The sequence below is a fragment of the Molothrus ater genome, chromosome 11, assembly GCF_012460135.2.
Source record: "Molothrus ater isolate BHLD 08-10-18 breed brown headed cowbird chromosome 11, BPBGC_Mater_1.1, whole genome shotgun sequence".
NCBI lineage: Eukaryota > Metazoa > Chordata > Aves > Passeriformes > Icteridae > Molothrus > Molothrus ater.
The window spans coordinates 3167951-3194084 of record NC_050488.2 but is presented as its reverse complement, the minus strand read 5'-3'; the positions used below and the strand labels follow the sequence as shown (position 1 = coordinate 3194084).

General features: G+C 42.6%; 1 protein-coding gene and 1 long non-coding RNA gene across 6 annotated transcripts in view; one reads left to right on the top strand and one right to left on the bottom strand.

Moving 5' to 3' along the window:
- Positions 1 to 3938: 3938 nt before the first annotated feature.
- On the bottom strand, positions 3939 to 6773 carry LOC129046790 (uncharacterized). Its single transcript, XR_008508564.1, has 2 exons — positions 6696 to 6773; positions 3939 to 5118 (listed from the first exon to the last, which is right to left on the bottom strand). It is a non-coding gene; the product is annotated as an uncharacterized LOC129046790 (long non-coding RNA).
- Positions 6774 to 6900: 127 nt separating this feature from the next.
- Positions 6901 to 26134, top strand: part of SLC6A11 (solute carrier family 6 member 11) — a 106435-nt gene continuing 87201 nt past the window's right edge. For 4 of the 5 annotated variants that reach the window (XM_054516014.1, XM_054516016.1, XM_054516015.1 and 1 more), the window contains exons 1-5: positions 6901 to 7129; positions 7556 to 7786; positions 10453 to 10587; positions 10763 to 10903; positions 12328 to 12418. In XM_054516014.1, coding sequence (XP_054371989.1) covers positions 7567 to 7786; positions 10453 to 10587; positions 10763 to 10903; positions 12328 to 12418 — 587 coding nt within the window. In that variant the 5' untranslated portion in view covers positions 6901 to 7129; positions 7556 to 7566. Of the gene's footprint in view, positions 7130 to 7212; positions 7238 to 7555; positions 7787 to 10452; positions 10588 to 10762; positions 10904 to 12327; positions 12419 to 26134 lie in introns of those variants that run through there. The other variant, XM_036390853.2, reaches the window with a different exon arrangement.

Here is a 26134-nt window from a genome sequence, read left to right as displayed (position 1 = left end):
TGCACCTAAATGTGATTTTTGCCTCCTTACTGGAGGGTTCTTCTCTCACTGAGTTTCTTTGTTCGCCTTTAACGAGACATTGGGAGTAATCATTGTCCAGCAGAGATGGAATTCTGGATAATCTTTGCGTCTTCTCCATTTGCCTTCCCCGTGGATTAGAGTCTACAATAAAACATTCCTCTTCTAGCTGGGAAAGAAAAAGAAGTCCATGCATTTTTAGTAAGTAGATGTAATAAAATTGGAGAGTATTTTCTCTTTTGGCTCTTGAAGCACAGATGTTGCTTTTGCTGGGCATAATTGGGTGGGGTTTCACAATAATTAATTTTCCTGGTGTGCCATCCAAGTTCTATTTTGACCCAATTTTCAGGTTATAAACCTACAGGTGTCAACCAACAACTGATGATTCACAGCTGTAAAAAAAAGTATTTTATTAAGAGGAATTTCAGCACTAAAATACTGCAAAATAATTTTAAATAACAAAAAGAATATATGTATTTGATTAAAAATACCATTACAAAAGGCAAAACATTAAAAGAAATCTTTGGGCGCTTTGCAACGCTGCAGAGAAACACAAGTTGGCTGAAACATCTGCAGTATCACATCATCTGCTCTGCAGGAGTCTTGTGGAAGGCAATTAATTGTTAATTAGCAATGTGCCAGCAGCCAGCTCAGGACAGGATTGTTTGCTGAGTTAGTTTGAGTTGTCACATGTAATTTATGTGGCAGAGCCCTTGCAGGGCTCAGTGTCTGTGGGACTGCACTGGGGCTGCTCTGGAGAACTCAACACACATGGTTAAACTCCTGTTAAAGCCAGTGCTTGAATGCTGACAGTGCTGAAATGGAAACACTGAATAGCACAGGGGTGTTTGACAAGAGCTAATCAATATTTTCCAGGCAATTACTTTGCTTTACTGACATGCAACTTCAGCCAAAAAGATTTCAATAAAGGAAATGTTCTGAAGATATGGGACCTCTTTTGAAATTTGGAAGCAATATATTGCTGTTGCTCTCTAGTTCAAAGTAAAATGTGATGGAGTTGAAATTTTAGGGGGTTATATATAATTATTATTTTGCACTGGGGAGAAAATGAATTATCTTCATTCAGGGTTGAACGGTCTTTTGGAGCTTTTCCTGTTTCAGGTCTGACACTGAACCAAACCACTCCCTCACTCACACCCATCATTGTGTTTCTAATGGTAACTTGCTTTGGATTTTGATGTATTTCAAAGCAACACTTGGCAGAGTGTGCAGTATTGCTGCCACCCCTCACTGAACCTGAATATTGCACAGGTTCCTGTATTGGCAGGGTAGAGAATCAGAGAGGGAAAACTCATGGGATGAGGAAGCCCAGGGGCTGAGAGGAAGCAGTTTAACATGTAAAGCAAAGCAGCACGGGCAAGAAAAGCCAAACAAGGAATGAATTCCCTATTTGCCATCAGCAGGTGGATGTTCAGCCATTTCCAGGAGGGCAGCACCTCATCCCATGGCCTATTTGGGAAGACAAATACCATCACTCAAATGCTCATCCTCCCTCCCTCCTGGTCCCATTTTTTACTGCTGAGCATGACACCTCATAGCATGGAATGATCACCTTCATCTACCAGCTGGAATTTCACTTTTTAATTCTTGCTCTATAAACTCAACCCAAAGGCAAGTGGGTTTTGTGAAATTCCAGGATTTTCCCAAAGCCTGGCTCAGTGGGCTGCTTGTAGAAACAAAGGGCGAGGGTGGGGGAGAGGATTCTTCCTACCAGAGCTGTGAGAGTCTTTCAATTCCTTGAAATTTAATTCCTAACAATCTTCCCATACTGACCTGGAGCATCCAGTGCACAAAGCAACACCTTACCCTGCTTTACAAAGAGTGTCTGGGATGAGATAAAAGATTTCATAAGCCTGCAGAAACCTTCTGCAACCTGAATTAAATTCTGACACTGTTCGCTGAGTACCTTTAATCATGTTAATTATTAAAAATTCTAAAATATTTATATATAAATATATAATATTTATAGAATGTATATAATATTTATATAATGTATATAATATTTATATAATGTATATGATAGAATTATTAAAAATATTAAAATATTTTAATAGGGTTGAAAATATATCCAGAGGAGCTGAGCACAAAGTCCCCTCAGAGCTCATTCCTTTTCCAGGCTGGGACAGCTCCCAGTACCTGAGTTGGGCATGCTGAAAACATCTGTTTCTGCAGGAGGACTGCAAATTCAGCTTTAATCTGGAGCAATGATGGACTACAGGCAGTTGTGGTGCTATGCAATGAGTTCTGCTCAGGTCTCTTTGGTAGTTCTTTTATTTATTTTTATTTAATTTTTATTTATTTTTATTTTTATTATTCTTTTATTTCTCCCTCGTAAGTCCCATCAAAACCTTTCAAAAGCGTCTTCTCATTTAGTGCTGTCATTTATTTGCTATTTCCTAGATTTCAGTTCACTAGGATGAGTGACAGCTGACTCTTGGAAGTTGTGGATAACCCAGGATTGGAGGCTCTCTCCTGGTGCTGTTGTGTATAAAATTCATGTTTAAGAAACTCTGGGTACCATTACCTATTAGCAGAGGGGTGTGTCCCTAGAACACAGTGGGAATGGGTGAATTAACTCAAGGAAACCCCAATTTGTGCCACCTTTTCCAGGGAATCAGCAGAAATCTGCAGCAGAAATCCCCTATTTAGGATATTCTCACCCACTCCTGTCCAGAGGAGGGGGAAGAAGACAAAATGCAGGTAACAAAATACAGGTCTCAGATTGACAAGGGAAGGGCAACATCAATAGATGGAAAAGTGATTTTTGCAGCTCTCCTCAGCCCCAAACTCAGCATCTCAGCCATTGTGAGGCAATAAATTGGGTGGAGAGATACCTCCAATGATAGGGGTTAAACCTTTCTATACAGGAGAACAATCAGGTGCTGCTTTCCTTTTATCTGCAACAAAGAAATATTTTTTTTCCCATTACAGCAAACTGATTAGGCCCAAATCAGCCTATTTTTGATTGAAGTCAGCCTCTAATAAAACAGCTAAATGTGTTGGTGCTGTTCACAAATGGCTTTGTGATTTAGGCTTTTGATCCAAAATGTTGTCAGATTATTATCACTGCTGAAATTCTGATGGTATTTCTTTGCTTTTGTGTGGCTATTTCCCACAAAGAGTCCAGCTTTATGAAATCTTTATAGAAGGCTTGTGCAGACCTTGCTTATAGCAAATCTAAATTGAAGTTTTTTAAATCTGGAGAGGATTGTTGTTCCCCCCCTAGTTATATTGTCAAAGGGTTTTCTATTGCAGAACCACAGAAATTCAGAGTTGCAATAAGGGGAAGAAATGAACCAAGCTCCAGTTTTAAATTTCCAAAGCTATATCACATGAGCTGACATTAATTTTGCCAGCCTGGCAGAATCCTGTGGACATGTGGATTTTTCTTGGAGGTTGTTTTCCCAAGTTACTCTAGGTATGAATGACTTCTCTTGATTAATTTTAGTTTATAAATCTAAAGAAATGTAGCCTTGGAACATTTGGTACTTCACAGCACCATTCTCTAGTGAGCAGAAACATCTGATTTCCACCCCTACCCCTGCACTTTCTGCACAGAGTTGTAAAGGATTCCTTGGGAGATAAACCTGAATAAAGCAGGACTTGAATTGCTTTTTAGGGCACATCATTCTAATGGCCAGGAAACTTGTGCAGGGTGTCCCAACAGGCTGAGAGGAACAGGCAGGAATTCCTGATGAGGAGCACCAGAGACACAGTGAGAGCATGAACTGACACCAGGGAATTTCCCTCATTGCAACAGCAAAGGCTCCATCAGAATTTTAAATTTTAAAATTAAATTTTAAACCAATTTTAAATAAATTGGTTCTCAACCTGCTCTAAAATTTGTCATTTTTTGTTGCAGACACTGGGAAGTGCTCACAAGGATTAGCAGCCAGCAATTACTTCCATAAACATTTCATTTGGGAGGAGACTGAATGGGAATTGGTGCAGGAATACAGCAGTGGATAAAACACCTGACAGAAGGAATCAATCATTTCAAATACTGAACAAACCAGCAAATAAACACCTTCAGCATCTGCCTGCAGACTGTCTCTTGCAGCAGGCCCTTCATTTTGGGATCAGCAATCTATTTGGTGAAGGTTGGTCTCTCCTCTATATTGAATCATCCAATGTTTACTGTCCCTCAGCTTCCCTCTGTTTTTAGAATTACTCTCAGGAATAAAATGAGAATTCACTGTTAGCTTTGATGTTTAAATGTATCCTGTTGAGTTTGCTAGGCCTGGCTGGGAGACAGAAAAACAGGGTCTGTTTTGATCCCTGCTGAAAACAAGATGAAGAAGGAGGTAAAAATAAATCAACAAAAAAGCCCTCCAAGTTGAGTTTAGTTTGTGCAAAGTCAGCTTAGGAAAAATTGATCTATTCCATCCTCAATTAATGAATAACAGCTGCCTTGAAAACAAAGCCACAAATACAGCAACCAAAATCAAAATTACCTCTGGTATTATCTGTGGTAAGGATGCTTTAAAAATATATATATATAAGAATTTAGCATTTTTTTCCGTTTTCCCACTGGCAGATCTCCTTTCCCAAGATAGGTTTGACTAGAACTCTAAATGCTGGCATCAAGAAGAAAAGAGAGAGGCTCATCCTGCACCTGTTAGGTTGCAGGATTGATGTGACAGAGAGCTGACAGGGTGAGGCCCCAGCACCCACTCTTGTGACAGGCATCACTGAAATGCAAAATCCTGGAAACTTTACCCACAGCAGAAGCTCCAGTGGGTAATGTACAAGCAGGGTACAAAGTCAGCTCAAGTTAATTTAAAATCTATCCGTGGGCACCTTTCCACTGTGTTCCAGGAGCACTGCACAGGTGGCCAGGCAGTGGGAAAGGGCCCTGGAGCTGGAGGGTGAGAGGGAGAGGATTCACATGGAACAAGATCTGACTGTCTCTGGGACATTTCCAGCAGAGAATCGTGGATTTAGGAGCTGTGAGTTCCAAAGTGCATCCCCTGGAGTCGCAGAGCAAAGCCTTGCTGATCATAACTGCACCAGAGTGTGGAGCTGAGGAAGTTCTGAAGCAAGGACCTGGCTTGGGTGCTGCCATTTGCCAAGGAGAAGCTGCAGAGATGAAGCAAGAAGAGGTATTTAATTTGACTTTGGAAACTTAGGGTGAAAATGACTGACCTACAAAGAAATTTTAAGAAGGAGTGAGTTAGATAAAAAAAATATCTCTATTTGAAATATTTGATTCAACCTGAAACAAAACCATTTGTAATATTTTTTTCCCTCTTCTTTCCTCTTTTACAGCTTGAATTTTAAGCCAAGCCCCAGCAAGCAATGCCCACATGGGCTCCTTGCCTCTGCATTTCCCTGCTGGAACTCGAAAGCGCCCACATTGTTTCCACACTTCCCAAATGTTCCCCCTCCGTTTATTTTTTCATCCCGTCTGTCCCCCGGCTCTCCCCGCCGCCCTTTCCAGCTGAAGTTTGTGTCATCTGTTCCCGCCGGGTTCCTTTTTTAACTTGCAGGGACCGTGCCAGCCCCCGAGTGCGGCAGGTGCGGGGCTGGGCCGGCGGTGCCAGCCCTGCCCGAGGGCTGCGGAGCTGGGATGGGACTGCCGGGGATGGGGATGGGAACACGGCTGCCAACCTGCCGGGCTCGGGGATAGCAGGGATGAGACCCGCCGGGGATGGGGATGGGAACACGGCTGCCAACCTGCCGGGCTCGGGGATAGCAGCCCTGCCCAGGGCTGCGGAGCAGGGATAGGGATGGGGATGTGGCTGCCAACCTGCGGGGCTGGCCCTGCCCGCGGCTCCATCCCTGCGGGATGCAGGGGGATGCGGAGCGGGGATGGGACCGCCAGGGATGGGGATGCAGAACACGGCTGCCAACCTGCCGGGCTCGGGGATAGCAGCCCTGCCCAGGGCTGTGGATCAGGGATGGGACTGCCAGGGATGGGGATGGGGATGTGGCTGCCAACCTGCGGGGCTGGCCCTGCCCGCGGTCCCGTCCCTGCGGGATGCAGGGGGATGCGGAGCAGGGATGGGACTGCCAGGGATGGGGATGGGAATGGGAATACGGCTGCCAGCCTGCCGGGCTCGGGGATACCAGCCCTGCCCAGGGCTGCGAAGCAGGGATGGGGATGGGGATGTGGCTCCCAACCTGCGGGGCTGGCCCTGCCCGCGGCTCCATCCCTGCCCGAGGCTACGGAGCAGGGCTGGGACCGCTGGGGATGGGGATGTGGCTGCCAGCCTGCGGGGCTCGGCCTTGCCCGCGGTGCCAGCCCTGCCCGGGGGCTGCGGAGCAGGGATGGGATTGCCGGGGACGGGGATGCAGAACGCGGCTGCCAGCCTGCCGGGCCCGAGGGATGCACAGCGGGGCCGGGACCCGCCGGGGGGGGTTATGCGGGTCCTAACTTGCCCGGCTCGGCCTTGCCCTGCCCGCGGTCCCCTCCCTGCCGAGAGATGCGGAGCAGGGATGGCACCCACCGGGGATGGGGATGTGGCTGCCAACCGGGCAGGCTCGGCCCTGCCCGCGGTCCCATCCCTGTCGAGGGATGCGCAGCAGGGATGGGACCCTCTGGGGAATGGGAATACGGCTGCCAGCCTGCCGGGCCCACGGGTACCATCCCCGCCCGAGGGGCTGGAGCAGGGCTGGGACTGCCGGGGATGGGGATGCAGAACGCGGCTGCCAACCTGGCCCTGGCCGCGGGCGGGGAGCGCAGCCGGGGATGCTCTGCTCTCTGCTCGCTGGTGATGCTCGGTGCTGATGCTGGGTGGAGGAGAAGGAGGAGGAGGAGGAGAAGGAAGAGAAGGAGGGGGGAGCTGGCGGGACAGCCTGAGGTGGGCGGAGGGGGGAGGCGGGTGTTAAACCATCGCTCCTGGGAGGGCTGAGCATTTGCAAATTCCGGCTCCATCCAGAGCGCGGGGAGCATCCTCCAACCCACGCCGGGCCGCCAGCAGCGGCAGGGCAGGACGAGGCTTCCCGGCTCCCGGGGATCCCGAACGCCTCCTCCCCTCCTCCCTGTGCCCTGCCCGCGCTGCCGGAGCCGCAGCATCGCCCGCAGGCAGCGCTCAGCACAGCCCGGCCCCTGTCCCCGGCGCGCAGGCAGGCACGGGCACAGCCCTGGGTGAGTAATCCCGGAGCTCCTGCGGGCAGGCCACAGCCATCCCGGCCCTTCTGCACCGCCCTGAGCGCTCAGGTGTGCCCGGGAGGTGCGGCACAGCCCTGGCCTCTGGTAGGTCAGGCAGGATGGGATCCTTGCCTGGGGAGGGATTTTTGAAAGGCTTTCCTCTCTGCTAGCAAGTTACCTGTCACCACTTGGAATTACTCCTTCCCTTGCACAGAACCTTCTCTCTGCCTCCCACCCCTTTCTTTTCCTTCCCCCCCTGCCTTACAACTTTTCCAGCCTCGTGGAGTTGCCTCCCTCATTTTCAGCCCCAGATTTCCAGAGGTAACAAGAAGCCAGTGCCACCCTGGGCGATCTCAGTCGTTGAAGATCAGTGGCAGCAAGTGTCTTAACACACCTGTGTGTTCTTCTTTTGTTCTCCACTAGGCTGAAAAGTCATGACAGCTGAAAAGACTATTCCTATAATTAATGGCAAGCCAGAAGATGCTTTGGACCCAGAAGCCTCAAGTACCAACCTCGTCCACAGCAATGATAAGAAAGTTCATGAAAGAGGTCACTGGAACAATAAGGTTGAATTTGTGCTTTCTGTGGCAGGGGAGATTATTGGGCTGGGAAACGTCTGGAGATTCCCATATCTTTGCTACAAGAATGGAGGAGGTAAGATGGCATCACGTGTGGATTTAGATGGGAATTAAACATGGGAATTAAACAGTTAAGAGTGCCTTGCTGTGATTTATTGCACTAGTAAGAGAGACGTGTTCAGGCTTTCAGTGCATGTGCAGACAGGGAAGCATTAACATCTGACAACTGAGAAAAATCGTTGTGTTTCTCTTTCCTTCTCTCCAAACAAACTGAGTGGTTTATTTTTACAAGTTGCTGTTATGTTAGTAAATTGACATATTTTTTGCAGGAGCATTTTTCACGCAGGAGAAGTTCAGTCATAGTAGTACACTCTGTCTTCTGCATGTGAATACACACCCAGGCATACTTAACTAAGTTTGTCTGACACAGAAAAGAAGGCAGCACTTCATTAGTCACAGCAGTGTACTTTGGAAAGGATGAATATTTTTTTTTCTAATAATGCCACAAAGACTAAATTAATTTTCTTTGCCGCATGAAATTTTTTATACCTCAAAGTTCTTTTTTTTTCCCCTCAGTACTTCCCCAATTCCTACAGCAAGGCAGGGAAAGATGTAAAACTAGAGATTACTGGGAAAGAGCAAGCCCTAATAAATACAACATATGAATGTTGTTTAGGAGAGAAAAGAGCAGACTCAACTTGTACAGAGTATAACGTGTGGCACGTACTGGCCACAGCCAACTGTAAACTGTATAAGATCAATGACAGCTGAGAATAAGCACATCAGCTTGGGCAGCAGCGAAGAGAGGAAAGTAAATTACAAACTCAGTTTAGAATTCTGTGGACTGGGTTCAATATTCTTCCCACTTAAGGCCTGAGTCAGTGGCAGTGTAAACACAGAGGCTGGAAGAAAAATAGGATGTTGGGGGCTGATAAGCACTGATCTGCTCCTGGATGGGTTTGTTTGCTGTGGCAAATTTCTATTCCTTGTCCCTCCTTATCTGAACTCAGGGATGGTTTTTAGCCCATTTTGTGTGCTGTTCCTACAAGACAAATCCTGCTGTGCAAATTGTGTTTCTTGTTGGAAGTTCCTTTCTTTATGTCTCTGTATTTTGGCCAAACTTAGGTAACAAGAGTTCAGCTCTTTAGAGAGTGCTGCTACCAGATCCTGAATGTTAACATGCTGCACATCATATACACAAGCCTTTCTTGTTGATGGTCAAAGTGTTCCCAGAGAACTTTTGGCAGAGGAAATGACAGGAATATATATTTGCTGTGTAGTTTTTTTGGTTCCTACAGCTTTAGGTATCCATTTGTGTGTGCCAGCTTGCTATAATTTTAAAGGCTGTAACATGAGGTAGAAAGAATTTCCATCATTGTTTTGGTTGATTTGATGAAAAAGTAATTACTTAAATATCATATTTAATCACCACTGTGCTCTTTAAGAATAGAATAAGTGGGTGTGCTTTAATTGCTCATGTCCTGGCACCACGGGACATTTGCCAGTGACCAGTTTTAGTCAATGGAGGCTCAGTCTGTGAGCTTGTGTAACCCCCTGCTGGAATTAGACCAGAGTTTGTTTTTAGTGCCTAAATCTGATGCATCCAACTCCTTGGTGCTCGGGGAAGACGGTGGTAAATATCTGAGCTAGTTGTGAAATAAATTGCTTGTTACAGAACAAATTTGGAGGCTGGAACTCATGAGGTGTGACCTCTCTGGCACTTACTGCAAGTCATAACAGGGAGTGTAGGAACAATCATCTGGAAGTTTGGGCTGTGGATGTTCAGGTTTTTGAGGAAAATTAATTTCTTTGTGCATTTAGAATGAGGTATTTTGTGGAACATGATCTTTTTGCAAGCTGGGCATCCTGATGTTTTCTAATGTTTCTGATGTATGCCTGTTGAAAAAAACAAGCTGGTACCTTGGATGTCCACAAGTTGCACTGTTAAACTCGCTGTGATAGTGTGTGTGATGATACTGGCCAGTAAATTATCCAGGGAAGTATTCCATTCTTTGTGGAATCCCTATGGATTGCTTGAGAGGCACCTGGGATTCATCTCTAAGGAAATTTCTGGTTGAGGGAAGAGACTCCTGGTGATGAGATGAAGAAAACTCAGAGCAGGGGGATGCAGTTGTCCCAACTTTGTCACCAGGGTGACTGAAGCACAGCAGCTGCTGCAGGGTGAGGGTGTGCTGTGTTTGGGTTTGCTGTGGTTCACTACCTGTGCTGGAGTTCACTGTCAGCATCCAACCAAAATGTGGATTCTTTGTTGTTTTCCTAGAATTTCACACCAATATTTCTGGCTGATAAGGCCAGGCCCTGCTTTCTTGTCCTTGTGAGTAGTTCTGAAGTTGTTTCCTCATTCCCTTTCTGCAATCCTTATCATATAAATAACATGAAAAGGATTTCTCAGATTTAATGTCTGTAACACTTTCTCGCCCCTGAGAAATGCAAGGAGGGTGGTGCTGGGCAGAGCAGAACTTGGAGCTGAGCATGGCTGGGATCCTTTCTGTGTTTGAGAGACTCCTGAGCTGACTTTAGGCTGAGGAACTTTGATCTGCTCTGTTTTAGCCCATGGCCCTGGCTTACAGGTTAACTTTGGATATTTGGGGCAGGATAAACCCTTCCTGCACTGCACTGATGGCTCCCAGCTGAAGATCCTTCCTTTAAGGGAAAAATCCTCCCTGTGCTCCTGAGGAGCCCTGTTCATTCTAACCAAGACCCCTCAATGTTCACCCCCAGGTGCTTTCCTCATCCCCTACGTGGTGTTTTTTATTTGCTGTGGAATCCCAGTATTTTTCTTGGAGACGGCCTTGGGACAGTTTACAAGTGAAGGAGGCATCACATGCTGGAGGAAAGTTTGCCCTCTCTTTGAAGGTAACAATTCTGTGTTCTACTGCAAAAGAAAGCATTCAATTTGAAGTGAAATGAAATTATTGCATCAAAATTGAAGTTAAGATACGCTTAAGAGTAAGCTTTTGTTTTTAAATTAAATACAGTCTGAAATGCAGAAGTTTTCTTTTGTTTCTCACATTTTCTTTTGCTCCTCCAGGCATTGGCTATGCTACCCAAGTTATAGAGGCACACCTAAATGTATATTACATCATCATTTTAGCATGGGCTATCTTCTATTTGTTCAACTGCTTTACTACAGAGCTTCCCTGGGCTTCCTGTGGCCACGAATGGAATACAGGTATGACCTCAGCAGAGATGACCACTATAAAATCCTCCCAAATGATTGATTAGTATATTGAAATGTCCTGAACAAAGCTACTGGTGTAGCAAAATCTGTGCAAATGGGCCAATCTCATCCCACTACAGCAAAAAAAAGGAAACCTGGAGTGAAACTGCCTTGGACCTTTTTGGGTTAGGTCATTGTAAAGCATTTTCCCCTCTAGAATAGAATGTCAGCAGAAAAAGACTATGGATTTGTTAATTCTGTAAGATCTTCTGGCTAAATCCCAAGACTCTCATTTGCAATCATATCTATTCTCCCTGAACACACTGAGTGAATTCTGCAGCACAGAATGACCTGATGACAGGTTGCAATCTTGCTCTTTCACTCTAATGAAGTCAGGAGGAGTCTGAATGGAGAGGGAAAAATATTAAATGTGGATCTTTGGAATTGCTCTTTTAAATGCCAGATGTTGAGGGATAATGTTCATCAAGCTACTTCTGGAAATGTAGTCTCATAAATAATCCTTGCTGCATGTAAAGCAGCCTCCTGCATGCAGGATGAGGTATGGATTCAGGAGGGTTTGCAGGGCAGGGCTCTGCATCTGTCTTCTCATTGATATAAATATCTGTCATTCTCTGCTCTTTGAGTCTCTGGATCCCAAACATCCATGGGGAGCATCTCATCCCACTGTCCTTGTTCCTGAAATTTTGCATTTATCCCTTATATACAGTCCAATTTCAAATCAAGTATACCCATCATGTTGTCTTTCATAGTTTTTATTAACTGGGCATTTTTGGTGTTCTTTGAGCACACCTAGACTGCCTGAAATCTTAGTTTCTGAAATCTCAGGGAGGTAATTTTGGGCCCAGTAGATGTGAAAGGCTTTGGTATCAATTCTGGCAGCCCTGCCAAGGAGCTTGGCCAGTGTTATCAGTGCTCAAATGCTCCACAGTGCTGAGCTGCTTTGGCCTTTGTGTTAGAGATAATAACAATAATAATAATAATAATAATGATAATAGTGATAAGCCAGAGGAAATACCCACTTTCCTTACCAGGAAAAAGTGGCAGTTTAGGGCTGGCCACGTTCCCTTTGTAGCCATAAACCACTGAACCAGCAGCTGGAGCAGGAGCACGTTGTAATTTTAATTCCCAATCCATTGCCTCCATGTTTCTTTCTTGTGCCTGAGGTGATTTTTTGGCCCTATTCCTCTGGGAAGTGTTGTAGGAGAGTCCTCATGGATGTTTCTCTGGGTTATCACAACCTGGTGCTGCAGAATTAGCAGCTGTGGCCCTTAGTGCCCCCAAAAACCCTTAAACCCCACCCAGAAATGTGGTGCAGAGTGGGGGCTTTCCAAGGTGCACAAAGTGAGACATGAACAATAACTGTACTTGCATACCAACATAGAAAACTCGTTCTTTTTTTTTTGATTCTTTTCTAGAAAACTGTGTGGAATTTCAAAAACTCAACATGAGCAACTGCAGTCAAGTCTCTTTACAAAATGCCACCTCTCCAGTGATGGAATTCTGGGAGTAAGTGCACAAAAACTTTATATTAGACTGTTTACTACCTTTATATTTGATCAGACTGTTCACTACCTTTATATTTGATCAGACTGTTCACTACCTTGCAATGATTTGACCATTTAGACCTCATAACCCTATAGCACTTAGGGATGTGAGTTCAGCTGGAAATTTTCTTATCCTGCCATGGTTTTTGAGAGTTTTTAACTCTTTTTTAAGAGGATACAAGGAAAGGAATTCCATATCCTGAAAGGACATAGAACAAAGTGTGCCACTTGCTTGGGAGCTTGGCTCCTGCTGCTGGAGGAAAGAGCCTCCAGCCCATACTAATGAGGAGGCAAAGGTGAAAGAAAGAAGATGATTTACAATATTCCTTTTTCCCCTCTTTTTTTTTTTCTTTTTTTTTTCCCCTAAATGTTTCTTCCCTTAGGAGTTTGAGAGTTACATCCTCATCCTTGTTTCAGCTAACTAATACTCTGGCTTCTGGATCTCATTATTTTTTAAAGGACTGTGTAAGTGTTAGTTATTCAGCTAGAATAACAGCAGAGTTTAACTCTCTCCTCTCCCCCTGACTCTGATTTCTTGCTAGACTAAGGGAAGAAAATCAGATGTTTGCAGAAGATGAGCTGCTTTTGTGGTGACAGATTTTTTCTGACTATAAATATTTAATCAGTGCAGTGTAGCCTCCCATTTGTTCCTTGCAGGGTGTAGTGTGTGCTGAGCCAATCAGAGAAATGGAATGTTACTTTGAATTCTGAGTGATTTCACAATTCAAAGCCTGTTACACAATTCTAGGTTACTACAATTTCTTGAGGACCCATTAATTTTATTTTTAAGACAGAGCCTTATTCCGAGGCTGTTTTGTGTTCAGGACAGCAACAGCTACACTTTAAAGAACCAGGAATTAAAACTTCTTGAAGGGAAAACTCCAGATTGACATAATTTCCTTCAATCTTAGGATGTGCTATTGTCTGCCTGAATCTCTTTTTCTTGCTACATCAGTACACTTAGATTTCATGAGTTATTTCAACAAATAAAACTGTTTTATTTAAAAATAAAATACCTCCCCCCCAAACTAAATAAACCTGAATAACATGAGAGATGTATGAACTCTCTGGGTAAAACTGAAATTTTATTTTCTGTTAAAATTTTCAATAATCTGAACACCTGACATCTTAAATCAAAATATAACTACCCACAGATAATATTTCAGAATAAGCAAGAGTTTCTCATGTGGCATCACTTAGTGCTACAGCTTTATTTTATTTTAGCAAAAATCTCATATGGTTCTTTGGGATAATGAGAATTAAGACTTAACATCAGTGGAATAAATGAACAATATATTTTCTCAAGTATTAGCCAATTTACCCTCTGCATTTAGATGATTTTTCAACAATATTCCCAGCTGTTCCAGTGATGGTAACTCTGGTTATCCAGAGAAGTAGGAAATGTTTAGTTCAATTCTATGGACAGCACAGAGTAAGTTTTGCACTCTCATATTTCTGTGGTTTTACACTCTCATCTTCCTGTGGTTTTGCACTCTCATATTTCTGTGGTTTTGCACTCTCATCTTCCTATGGTTTTACACTCCCATATTCTCATCTTCCTGTGGTTTTGCACTCTCATATTTCTGTGGTTTTGCACTCTCATCTTCCTATGGTTTTGCACTCCCATATTCTCATCTTCCTGTGGTTTTGCACTCTCATATTTCTGTGGTTTTGCACTCTCATATTTCTGTGGTTTTGTGGGTTTTGTGTCAGTGCTCATCTCTGGAGTGCCTCAATTCCTTGGTCAGTGTTATTTTGAAGCACACACAAATCCATTTTAAGGCTGTCCCTTCTCAGAGATCTCTGAAAATGAAGCCAAACCAGATTCTCCAGCTCCACTTGCAATCAGGTTGCAGTGGGTTTTAAACCCTTCAGTTTCAGGGCATATTTCCCTACCTGATTTTGGCTAAATCAGGAATAAATTATGAAACTAGAAGGAAGAATCAGATTTAGCCTTTTCTCTAGCTGGTTTTACAGTCTTGTCAATAAAAAGTTGAAAGTACACATTCCAAACCTTTTAAAATCACAAACACAAAGAAAAAAAAAGGTAAATTAAATAATCTGTTATTTATTTGGAATGTCTTTCTTTATTGTGTCACAGACAAACTTTTTGTAACACCAACAGTTTGCTGGCCAAAATAACTTAAGATATTAAACTTTTCTACTTTCTCTGTCCAAGTGAAACTGGAGTTGCATAGTTTTGCACAAGGAAATAAATATACTCTCTTCCTGCTAAGGAAGGTGTTTGCCTTGTTTGAAATTTAAGTAGTTATGGTGTTGCATGGCTTCAAAATTGAAAAAAAAAAACCCATGAAAAACTAGTTTCAAAGTGGAAGAATGAGTTTTAATAAAAAATCAGGATTGATTTTGCCTTGAAATAACTAATTGGAATTAAGATTATAATTAAATTATGTCTTAAATCTCAAACATAAAAGCAGAGCAGGGTCTTTCTGTATGAAGAGAAGATCACAGAGCAGTTAATATCACTAGAAGAGCTACTTTCTGTGGAGATAAGTGTTATCAGCAATGTTATTTCCCTCAGCTAGAGGTGGTGTTCTCGTGATGCTGCTTTATGATTTTGTAAATTCTGCTGCCAGGAGCCATAAACTCATTGTAAGCCTGCTGAAACAAATAGTAAAAGGGATTTGCTGGAGTAGGGAAAGGGGAGGCTCCAGGTTTTTTAGAACCTTCACCCTTTGCTCCCTGCAATGCCAAGGCTGCCATTGAACCTCCTCTGAGCTGTGGCCACATAAAGTCAATTTATTGTGTGAAGGGTTGGCTGTGGGGAGAAAAAATGGGGTTTTGTGGGATTTTTTTTTTTAATTTTTATTTTTGGGGTGGCTTTATTTTTTGGTCTGTTGATTCAATCTGTGGATGAGAGTGGTAATTGTTGTGCCCAGTGATCCTGGTTGTTTTTTGTGAGTGAGTTTGTTGACGTGTGAAACCCAGCCCTGCATTTGTAAAGTGTCAGGCTGGTGCTGCAGCTCCCCTTTCACAGCCATATCCCACAGCTTCTGACATAATCCCACTCTCTTCAGACGGTTTTACCTAAGCCCAGCCTAACCAGAGGAGACTCAGCAGTTCCCCAGTGGCTTTGCAGAGCTCTGTGCTGCTCTCAAGCCCAGCGCTCCCAGTCCAAGAGCTCCTCATGCTGGGCAGGCCCAGGTTGCTCTTTCACACGGGATTTATATTCTCTAAGTGCCAGCAGAGGCTGGCAGCAGGGGGACAAGTTGGATTTAAGTGTGTAAATGAATACACCAGGCCCAAACCATCTTCATTTCTGGCTTTGGAAAGGAATTTTTTTCCCTTTTACCTGGTGCTGCCAAGTCTTTTCCACCAGCTAGGCTGTAAGGCTCAGCCCTAATTTACTCATTTACTGGAAGTAAATCCAAATCCTCAGCTGGTTTGAGGACTGCAAACCCAAACTTCAGCCTCTCTGCTGAAATATTTGTAGCTTTTGCTGTTTCTGCAGCCTTGGCAAGTCCTAAAGCTGTGGCTGAAATCGGGCAGGGGCTGCAGAGGTGGCAGAGGACACCTGGCAGTGCCTTGAGGCTTTTCCATTTCCCTTCCTCAGGTGTGCCCAGCAAAGGGGATGCTGCTCCCTTAGCAGGAATACTCTGACTTTGAGAATTCATCTTCTCTCCCTGCTTTGATGACTGCCTCACACAGAGGGTGAAAGTTTAATTTTTGTCTTGCATGGATTCTTCCTTTGTTAAAATAAATCAAAAAAGGATTCAGAGAGAAATCCTGCAGCAGGTGCTAGATGCTGTTTTCCTCCTGGTACACTCCAAAGAACCTCATTAAACTTCAAAACTTCAAATATTTTTTGAGACTGCAATTGGTAACCACTTCCCTGTAGCTACACAGTGGAAACGGGCTGATCCTGCTGGAGGTGCAGCAAAACTTGGCAGTTTGGACAATCTTTTCTTTTTTTCCTGCTTAGAAATATCTATTTCTGTCAGTGTTTTAAGGCTTCATTTGAGTGAGCAGACACCACTGACAACTGATCAAAATTAGGGGATTAAAGGATTTGTTACTCCAGAAGGCCTTGCAAGCTGCAGCCTTGAGAAGTTCCAAATTCTGTGTGTACAGGGAAGCAGCTAAACTGATGAAAATTCACTTTTTATTCTTCAAACTCACTGCTGCTGTGTTCCAAAGGACAGACAAGAGCTTGAATTTCCACTTTTCCCTTCATACTTGTGCCAACATTCAGAGACTTGACCTGTTTTCTCCCATCTATGGCCTTTCCCTCATCCCAGTGGTACAGTTTGTTGAAGGATTTTCTAAGAAAAAGCAATAATCCCACTTTCAAGGCGTGGCACGTAGAATTTTTGACGTCCAAAATTAGAATAGTTAATACTGTTAACTGCTAATTACTGCTAAATTAGAGCAGGATATGAAAAATCCCCGTGGCTGTGGGTGAGGGTGGATTTACAGCCTGGCAAACAGAGGGGAGATGCTCTGCCCCATCCTTTTTCTGCTTTCCTAGGAGAGGAAATTGCCTGGCAGGTGTGGGGGCTGCAGCCATGCCCCTGTGCCCTTTTGGCTGCTGCTCCAGTCTGTCCCCACGGGCAGGAATTGGAGCTTTCCAGAGCCTGGGAAGGAGCTGGACAGAAAGAGGAGCCACGGTTTTGTGGCTGATTCCACCTCAATGGTTTTTTATTGGCTGTGTAGCAACAAGTTGGTGCTCTGTTCAAGGAGGTCTGTCACTCTCTGGAGGGGGTGACACATCCCCAGCCTTTCCAAGTAAAGCCTAGTGAGAAAAAACATCAGTTTTGTCTGGGCTAAAAGAAAAGGGGCTGCTCTCAGCAAAAAGGAAAAGGCACAAACCCTTTCCTTGCAAAGTCAAAAAAGAGGTTTTTTTCCTGTTTCATTCAGGCTACAGACGAGTGCAGGAGTCACATTGTGGTTAATCCCCAGCACATTGAGAAGTCAGGGGTGAGCTGAGCCTGCTCAGTGCCCAGGGGATCCAGGAGCATCCCGAACCAGCCCCTTTGTGGGTGTCTTGTAGGGCATTAAACACAACCAGCCCCTTTGTGGGTGTCTTGTAGGGCATTAAACAGAACCAGCCCCTTTGTGGGTGTCTTGTAGGGCATTAAACACAACCAGCCCCTTTGTGGGTGTCTTGTAGGACATTAAACACAACCAGCCCCTTTGTGGATGTCTTGTAGGACATTAAACAGAACCAGCCCCTTTGTGGGTGTCTTGTAGGGCATTAAACAGTGCCAGGCCCTCCCCTTGCTGCCCAGCTCATGAGGGGCCCTGTGAAAATCCCTTTTTCTTTGGAGCCTCGTGAGCTCTCCATCTGGGTTTGCCTCAAGATCACTGACTTTGCCTGACTTCAGCTGAAAAAAAAGCAAATGGGATGGGTAGCAAAATGCTGCCAGTTTTTCCTGTATTGAGATGAACTTCCATGGTTTTTGGTTTTTACATTTCCTGTCCAAGAGTTTTTCCTGTATTGAGGGCTGGACCCTAAACCAGGTGGATAAAGTTTCCATGGTTTTTGATTTTTACATTTACTGTCCAATAGTTTTTCCTGTATTGGGGGCTGAACCCTGAGTCAGGTGATGAACTTCCATGGTTTTTGATTTTTAGATTTCCTGTCCAAATGCTGCCAATTTTTCCTGTATTGAGGACTGAACGCTAAGTTAGGTGATGAACTTCTATGGTTTTTGATTTTTACATTTCCTGTCCAACAGTTTTTCCTGTATTGAGGGCTGGATCATAAGCCAGGTGGATGACCTTCCATGGTTTTTGATTTTTACATTTCCTGTCCAATAGTATTTTCTGTATTGAGGGCTGAACCCTAAGTCAGGTGGATGAAGTTCTATAGTTTTGATTTTTACATTTCCTGTCCAACAGTTTTTCCTGTATTGAGGGCTGGACCATAAGCCAGGGGGATGAACTTCCATGGTTTTTGATTTTTACACTTCCTGATGTACATAACACTTTCGCTGTGGATGATGAAAAAATGACCTTCAAGTTTGCAAATTCTCCTGACTTTGTACTGTTTGGGGAATTTGTAGCATTTGGTTGGTTCTTGTGTTAATACACAGTCAAGTTTGGGCTTGCAGTGGTGTCAAAACCAGAAATTAAATTCTTGTAGCAAAGGTCATACATGAGCTACTTAAAATATCCCTTAATTGCACAATTGTTAAAGTTCTAAAAATGCTATTATTGCTACTAATGGTTGGTAAACATGCACAGAAACTGAGTGAGGTGTTTAAAATTATGATCTTTAGAAGCTGCTGGCTTAGATATCCAATTTTGCTGAAAAATGGTAAATCTGTTTTATTTGTAAGCAATAAGGGCATTTTCACTATTGGGGTTAAGATAGGAATGTGTGTTCAGACTTGCACATCTATATATGCACTTCTTGCTGTTGAAGGGAAAGAAATTAATATTAAGGGATGAAATTAATATAAAGTGAAAGGTCTAAAACAGCAAAACCTCAGTGGTGCCATGATGGGCTTGGCCAAACCAGCCCAGAGCAGCACGAGCCAAAATAACCAGGAGTGTTTCTTCTGCCTTTGCCAGGGGTTCATTGGTTTCTCATAACTTGTTGGGTTGCTGGTTTTTTGTGGGGGGTTTTAAATTATTTTTTGTTAGTTATTTTTAGAAATTTAATTAATTAAATATTTTTATTTTGTAAAAGATTTAAATTAGTTTTTTATTAAAGCTCTTCCATAGAAAGGCCTCCCTTCAGCTATATCTAGTTTTATGCAATTAAAAAAACAGCTCATCCCCTTTTTCCTGAGTTATTATGTACAGCCTCCTACAAATAGCTACAGAAACTTTTAAATCTTCTAGAAAACTGAAAGTAGGAAGTGTTTACACAAACATTTAAATTTTGAAAACTGAAAGTAGGAAGTCTCTAGAATTGAAATTAGGAACTGTCTAGATAAACTTTTAAATTTGAAAAACTGAAAGTAGGATACTTCTTTATTATGTATATTCTTCTTTATTACATACAGCCTCCTACAAATATCTACAGAAACTTTTAAATCTTCTGGAAAACTGAAAGTAGAAAGTGTCTACACAAACTTTTAAAATTTGGAAAACTGAAAGTAGGAAGTATCCACACAAACTTTAAAATCTTCTAGAAAACAGACAATAGGAAGTGTCTACACAAACTTTTAAATCTTCTAGAAAACTGAAAGTAGGAAGGGTCTGCACAAAATTTTAAAATTTGGAAAACTGAAAGTAAGAAGTGTCTACACAAACTTTAAAACCTTCTAAACAATAGGAAGTGTCTACACAAACTTTTAATATTATGAAAAGTGAAAGTAGGAAGCGTCTACACAAACATTTAAATCTGGAAAACTCAAAGTAGGAAGTATCTAGAACTGAAATTAGGAACTGTCTAGATAAACTTTTAAATTTGAAAAACTGAAAGTAGGATACTTCTTCTTTATTATGTACAGCCTCCTACAAATATCTACAGAAACTTTTAAATCTTCTAGAAAACTGAAAGTAGGAAGTGTCTACACAAACTTTTAAATCTAGAAAAGTGAAAGTAGGAAGTGTCTACACAAACATTTAAATCTGGAAAACTCAAAGTAGGAAGTATCTAGAACTGTAATTAGGAACTGTCTAGATAAACTTTTAAATTTGAAAAACTGAAAGTAGGATACTTCTGGTGCCATTTGCTGTCTGAAACAAATTTGTCCCCTCCAGTAGCTCCCCACAGGACAAGCTGAAAAGTCCCATCCATGTTTGACAAAGTTGCCCACTCCAGGAATTATTTTCTTGACTGGTTGACCACAGGAAAGAGATGTTCAGGACTGGAAGTGCCAACAAACCACATGGAGCTCTTCCAAGGCATAGTTTTCATATCTCTGTAATCCCTTAAATATCCAAGTAAAGAAGAGACTTTTATTTCCAACTGTTCAGGAATGTGTCCAGTACGTTTATTCCCTGCCTTGGACTTGGGAATGGGAAGGGCTCTGCTGAGAGGGATTTTAGAGATGCACAAGTAACTGAAAACATCATTTAACAGGAGTCACATTCCTCTGGTTTTTTGCTATCTCAGCATGGATACCATGTAAAGGACAGATTTCCATGCAATTCATCAAGCCTCTGTCTACTTTTGGCTCTTGGAAAAATATCATCATGAGAAAAATCAAATATTTAGACACTTTTCAAGAGTATTTCCCAAATATGGCTTTGTAGATTCAGGATGTTAACAGAAAGGGTGGTTGCTTGGGATTTTAAATCAAATTAAATGCTCAAAGGAGAGGTGTTTTTACTGTGCAAAAATTATAATGAGCACAGGCTGGAAGAAACAAAACAAAACAACATTATTATTATTATTATTATTATTATTATTATTATTATTATTATTATTATTATTATTATTATTATTATTATTATTATTATTATTATTATTATTATTATTATTATTTCACTGCTTTGCACTATATTCTCATATGGCATCAAAATTGCTTTGCTGTGTCAGGAGGACTTTCTGAGGAAGTTCATTAAATATTGCCCTGGAATTCCTGGAAATGCTCCAGGACACCAATCAGTGCAGGTCTTCAAGCATCACTATGGGCACTGCTGTCCTCTGGGGGCAAAGGAAATCACTGAAATCCCCCCCAGATCCCTTCAACAGCTCTTCTTTAATTATTCCATAGCTGGTGTCCATAGGTGTTAGTTCATACATGAAAAATTGATCCAGTAGAATGAATCTGGATTTAATCAATAATCTGTGATTTGGGAGTGCCACAGCAGTGATATTTTATGAAGACCCAGCAGCTGCAAATGTGGACAAACCATTGAGACCTGCCCAAAAAAATCATGTTCATTTGCAGCTTTTTTTCCCTTTTGGACTCTAAGTTATTTTTTATTCCTCGTGCCCCTGCTCCTTTTCACATCTTAGGGGGTTTTTTGTGACTAGAGTTTAAGGCTAGTGAGATAAGAAATATGTTGACAGAGGAATTTTTTCAATTTTAAAATTTTTTTTGCCAGTCGGGTAATGGTTTTCTTTTGGCCTGTTCTGTGAGGAAGAGATAAGAGCTTATCACCATTCATTTGTTACATGAATTTGTAGCCAAAAACTCACAGTGAAGGTCTGTTTAACAAGATCATGCAGTACTCAATATTTTGTGCTCAGTAATTCTCATTTGATGAACATTTAATTAATAGTGAAAAGCTGAGTACAACTGTACAGGTTTTCTAAAAGGCTCCACACAAATTCTGGGAGGCATCAGCTTGACTTGATTTCTTCTGGGTGCTTTCAGTTCACAGCTGCTGCTGTGTGCTGAGCTAATTTACACCACTCAAGGTGAATAAAAAGGGAGATTTTTGTTGCTGGATGACTTCTTCAGAGAGGAGAAGAGGGAAAATTACAAAAAAATAAAAAAGCCTGAAGGAGTCATTGGATACATTGAGCAAAGAGACTGTAGAGCAGAGGTGAGTGGAGCAGCACAAAAAGTGATTTAACAGGATTAAACCCTTGGGGTTGGTTAAGGAGAAGTTGCCATGGCTTCAGTGAAAGAAGGGTGAGGAAAATAGGTCAGGAATGGGATGTTCTGTGTTTATCTCTCACTGTCTCAGTGTGAGAGATACACACATGTAAAAATGAAAAAAATAATATATTTGTACATTATTATTATTATTATTATTATACATATATATACACAATTATACATGATATTATTATTTATACAGTCAGCCTGTGCTGGCCTTAATGAGCCAGGGGCTGACACAAGAAATGTGTCATTCTTTTCATATTTTGTAAGCTGTAGTAGAAATTTCAGAGAAAATTTATTGTATTTGCTGGGAAATGTCCCAATGAAGGCAGGAATGATGAATCTGACTCTATGTTCTTAGAAGGCTAATTTATTATTTTATGATACTATAATATATTAAAGAATACTAAATTAACGAGACTAAAGAATACAGCAAGGATACTTACAGAATGCTAAAAGATAACAATGAAAACTCCTGCCTCTCTCCAGAGTCCTGACACAGCTCGGCCCTGATTGGCCAAAGAGTGAAAACAACTCCCAGCAGAATGCAATGGAACAATCACCTGTGGGTGAACAATCTCCAAACACATTCCACAGGAGCACAGCACAGGAGAAGCAAATGAGATCAGAATTGTTTTCCTTTTCTCTGAGGCTCCTCAGCTTCCCAGGAGCAGAATCCTGGGCAAAGGGATTTGTTCAGAGAATGTGAATGCTCAAAAATTCTGCAGAGGAAAGCCTAATTTCAGTTTTAAACTGGAGGTGTGTAGAAATGGGTAATGAATGGAACAATGTTCAACCCTGGCAGGAATTTAAGGAGAAGGAGCTGGATAGCAGCAAGTGTGGCTCAGCCAGGAAGGATTCATTCTGTTACGTGTCATTCACACTGGATCTGCTGGAAGAAGTAAATATTTCAGAATAATGCTGTAGCTGAGGGGTTCTTGCTAATGTGACCATAGGGAATTGTCTGTCTGCTGCTTTGAGAAACAAGCCAAGTATGGAATTCCATGGATTTCCAGAAATGAACTCTTACACTTCAAAGAATTTCCAATAAATTTCTCTCAATCTATAACCCATGGATTATCTTCTAGAAGCTGAACTTCTTCTTTCTAATCCTTGAGCGCTGATGGTCGGGGAGCACATGTGGGTATCCAGCAATATCTGTCAAGGGCCTTTTTAAACTCTTTTAGGAACCTGTGGGTGTATTTCCTATTTTACAGTTTCCAGTAAACCGTCAAAAGAGAGGTTTGGACACTACACAGAGCCTGGAGCTCTTATTCTGGATATTCCAGAAAAGCCATGTTTACTTGCAGGGAGACTTTGTCATCCAGACTCTCTCTCTTGATTTTAAACACTTTTAGTGACTAAATGTGCAAAAAATCCGCTGGGATTTATTTAATGTTACAGTTGTAGCTGTGCTTGTTCTGGAGGTGTTTCAGTGATTACCACAGCACTGCCCTGGGAAAACACCTGGCACAACCAGCCCATGTTTAGTTTCCAAAATATCAGACTCTAGATGGGGGGATACAAAGTCTAAAAGGAATAATTTCTTTTTAAGGCATTATCTCTGTCAGATATTTCCCATCTGTAGGGTGTTAATGCTGTCACTGTGCCACTCTTGCCCATGTCACCATCACTGAGCTCCTCAGGGCAGCAAGACAGAGCAGGGTCAGGCAGTGCCCAGTGCGTCTCTGCTCCTCCTCCTCTCCTGCATTGTAGGATTTGGGTGGAAGGAAGGTCAGAACCGATTTAGTGCAGCCTGAGGGGTGTCCTGCTGAATTCTGAATTCTGACAGTGATTCAGGGTGTGCTCTGTGTGGTGTCAAGCCCTGGGGAGGCTCCAGGATGAGCAGAGGATGGAGCAGCTCTGCTGGGAGGAAAGGCTGGCACAGCTGGGAGTGTTCACCTGCACAGGAGAAGCTTTGGGCTCACTGAATTGTGGCCTTGCAGGGCCTGGAGGGGCTGCAGGGAAGATGGAGAGATGTGGGAAATGGATTTGTAGAAAAAATTTAAAATTTGACAGAAGGTTTATATAGTGCATGCTTGTATGTAAACTTTGAGAAAAGAAATGTTGATTTAGAAATGTTATAGAATAGGATAGATAGTGTTGGGAGAGAAATGGAACTAGAAACAAGAGAGACTTTGGACAAGGGCATGGCGTGCCAGGAAAGGTGGGAATAGCTCCAGACTGATAGAGATTGGGGTCAGATGGGATATGGGGAGGGAATTCCTCCCTGTGAGGGTGGGCAGGCCCTGGCACAGGTGCCCAGAGCAGCTGGGGCTGCCCCTGGATCCCTGGCAGTGCCCAAGGTCAGGCTGGACAGGGCTGGGAGCACCTGGGACAGTGGGAGGGGTCCCTGCCATGGCAGGGGTGGCACTGGGTGATTTTTGAGGTCCCTCCCAACCCAAACCATTCTCTGGGCTCAAAGCTCATAAAAGTTATCACTGCTCAAATATGTGCTCTCCTCCTGGAAAAGGGAGAGCTCTCCCACACATTTTTGCTCAAGTCCCTCATCAGAGGTATGTGATCTTCCAGCTGTTACTTTTTGTTTATGCAATGAAACTCAAAAAGTCTCTAATCTGACAGTTATCATCTTTTACAGTCCTGTAATGTACAGAAGAGGATTTAGGTGTTAAAGCTGAGAAATGTTTCCCAGCTTTGATGTTTCCAGGACATAGAATGTTCTATACCTGTTCTCTAAGACAAGACTGCACCATTCTTTACATTTTCAGTGTCAAAAGATAACAAACCACACCACAGGAGAGAAACCTTGCAAACCAGTACATGAAATCCACTAATGAATGGACTGAAGAATTAAAACCACTCTTTTTAGATTCCTTTTATTGAAGGATATATTTTTTCACCTTGATCTATACAAAACATATTTATCTTAACTAAAAAAAAAAAATCCAAGAATTTCACAAAGTAAGCTGCCAGCCTTTTGGTTTCACAGTTTTATATTTCGCATTCAGCATAGATTTTTTTAAGTTTATCAGTATCATTTTCCAAAGTTGTCATCTAAGCAGATAAGTCAGTGGAGAATATCCCAAATCTTTAATATCTCGTGTTCTCTGGTTCTTGCAAAACAACTTGTTCCTTCTCAGCTATTTCTTTTCCACCTTGGAGTTCTGCAGTCTGGATGCATGGATCTGCCTCTCTAAATCAGACAGCAATTAGCTCAGATTAGACAGCCACAGGGAAATGTTCCACTTTCCTGACAGGTATTTTGGCAGGGGAAAGCTTCTGGCACTTCAAGATCCACAGAGGATTCTGGTGCCTGGAATTGGAATACTGAATTTTCAGAGTTCAGTAATATCTGCTCAAGTTTCTGAGTCAGAAACTCTGTATTTGCACAGGATACCTGAATGCATTTGGGCATGAATTATTCAAAGCAATACATTTTCACAGAAATAAATGAATATTAATTGCATAAAGTGCATTGAGAGAAAGATGTGAGTTAAGGAAATATCTGTAGATAGAAACTTAGATTTACTTTCACACAGGAATAAAGGGTGTCTAAAAGATCTCAATCTTTTTCCCCTGAACTGGTGAGAAATCTGCACACCCTCAGAGGTGTTATGATTTTTGAAGAAGGAGCTCATTGACAAGGTTCACGAGGTAAATATGGGCTGGGTTTGACAGCTGCAGGGATAAAAGTGCACCAAAATATAAAATATATATAAAATATATAAAATATAAAATAAATATAAAATAAGAAGGGTCCTGTAGAGGGGCACTGCATGGTTTTGTTGTTTTTATGCCCTCAGGATGCTCTGAGGGCAGAGCTGGCCCAGGGTAAGGGGGAGCTTTGCCCCTGAGCTCCTGGCTGGGCACATCCCCATGGACGGGGCACCTCAAGGGGCTCCTCTCTTTGGCTGCTGCTTGCTGTTGGGTTTTTTAAAGCCAAGTGCCCTGGAAGCTGCTCCAAATGAAAGTGGGAACATGAAGGGACCCTCCTCAAATTGATTGGAGCTGTTCTTCAGCTTCCCAAATCATGAAATGACTCAAGAAGTACCCCAGGACATTCCTTTCAACACTGTGTTGGCAGCTGTTAATCCTCTTGCTGTCCAAGAGCCTGTTCCAGCTCCTCCAACTTTATTAAAGACATTCTTTCCCAGGAAAATCCAGTGTTCCCATAGGCAATAAATAGTGTGTCAGCTTTCAGAAGGTTTGTTTTCCAATTTGGGTGGAAAGGTTGCTTTCAGTTA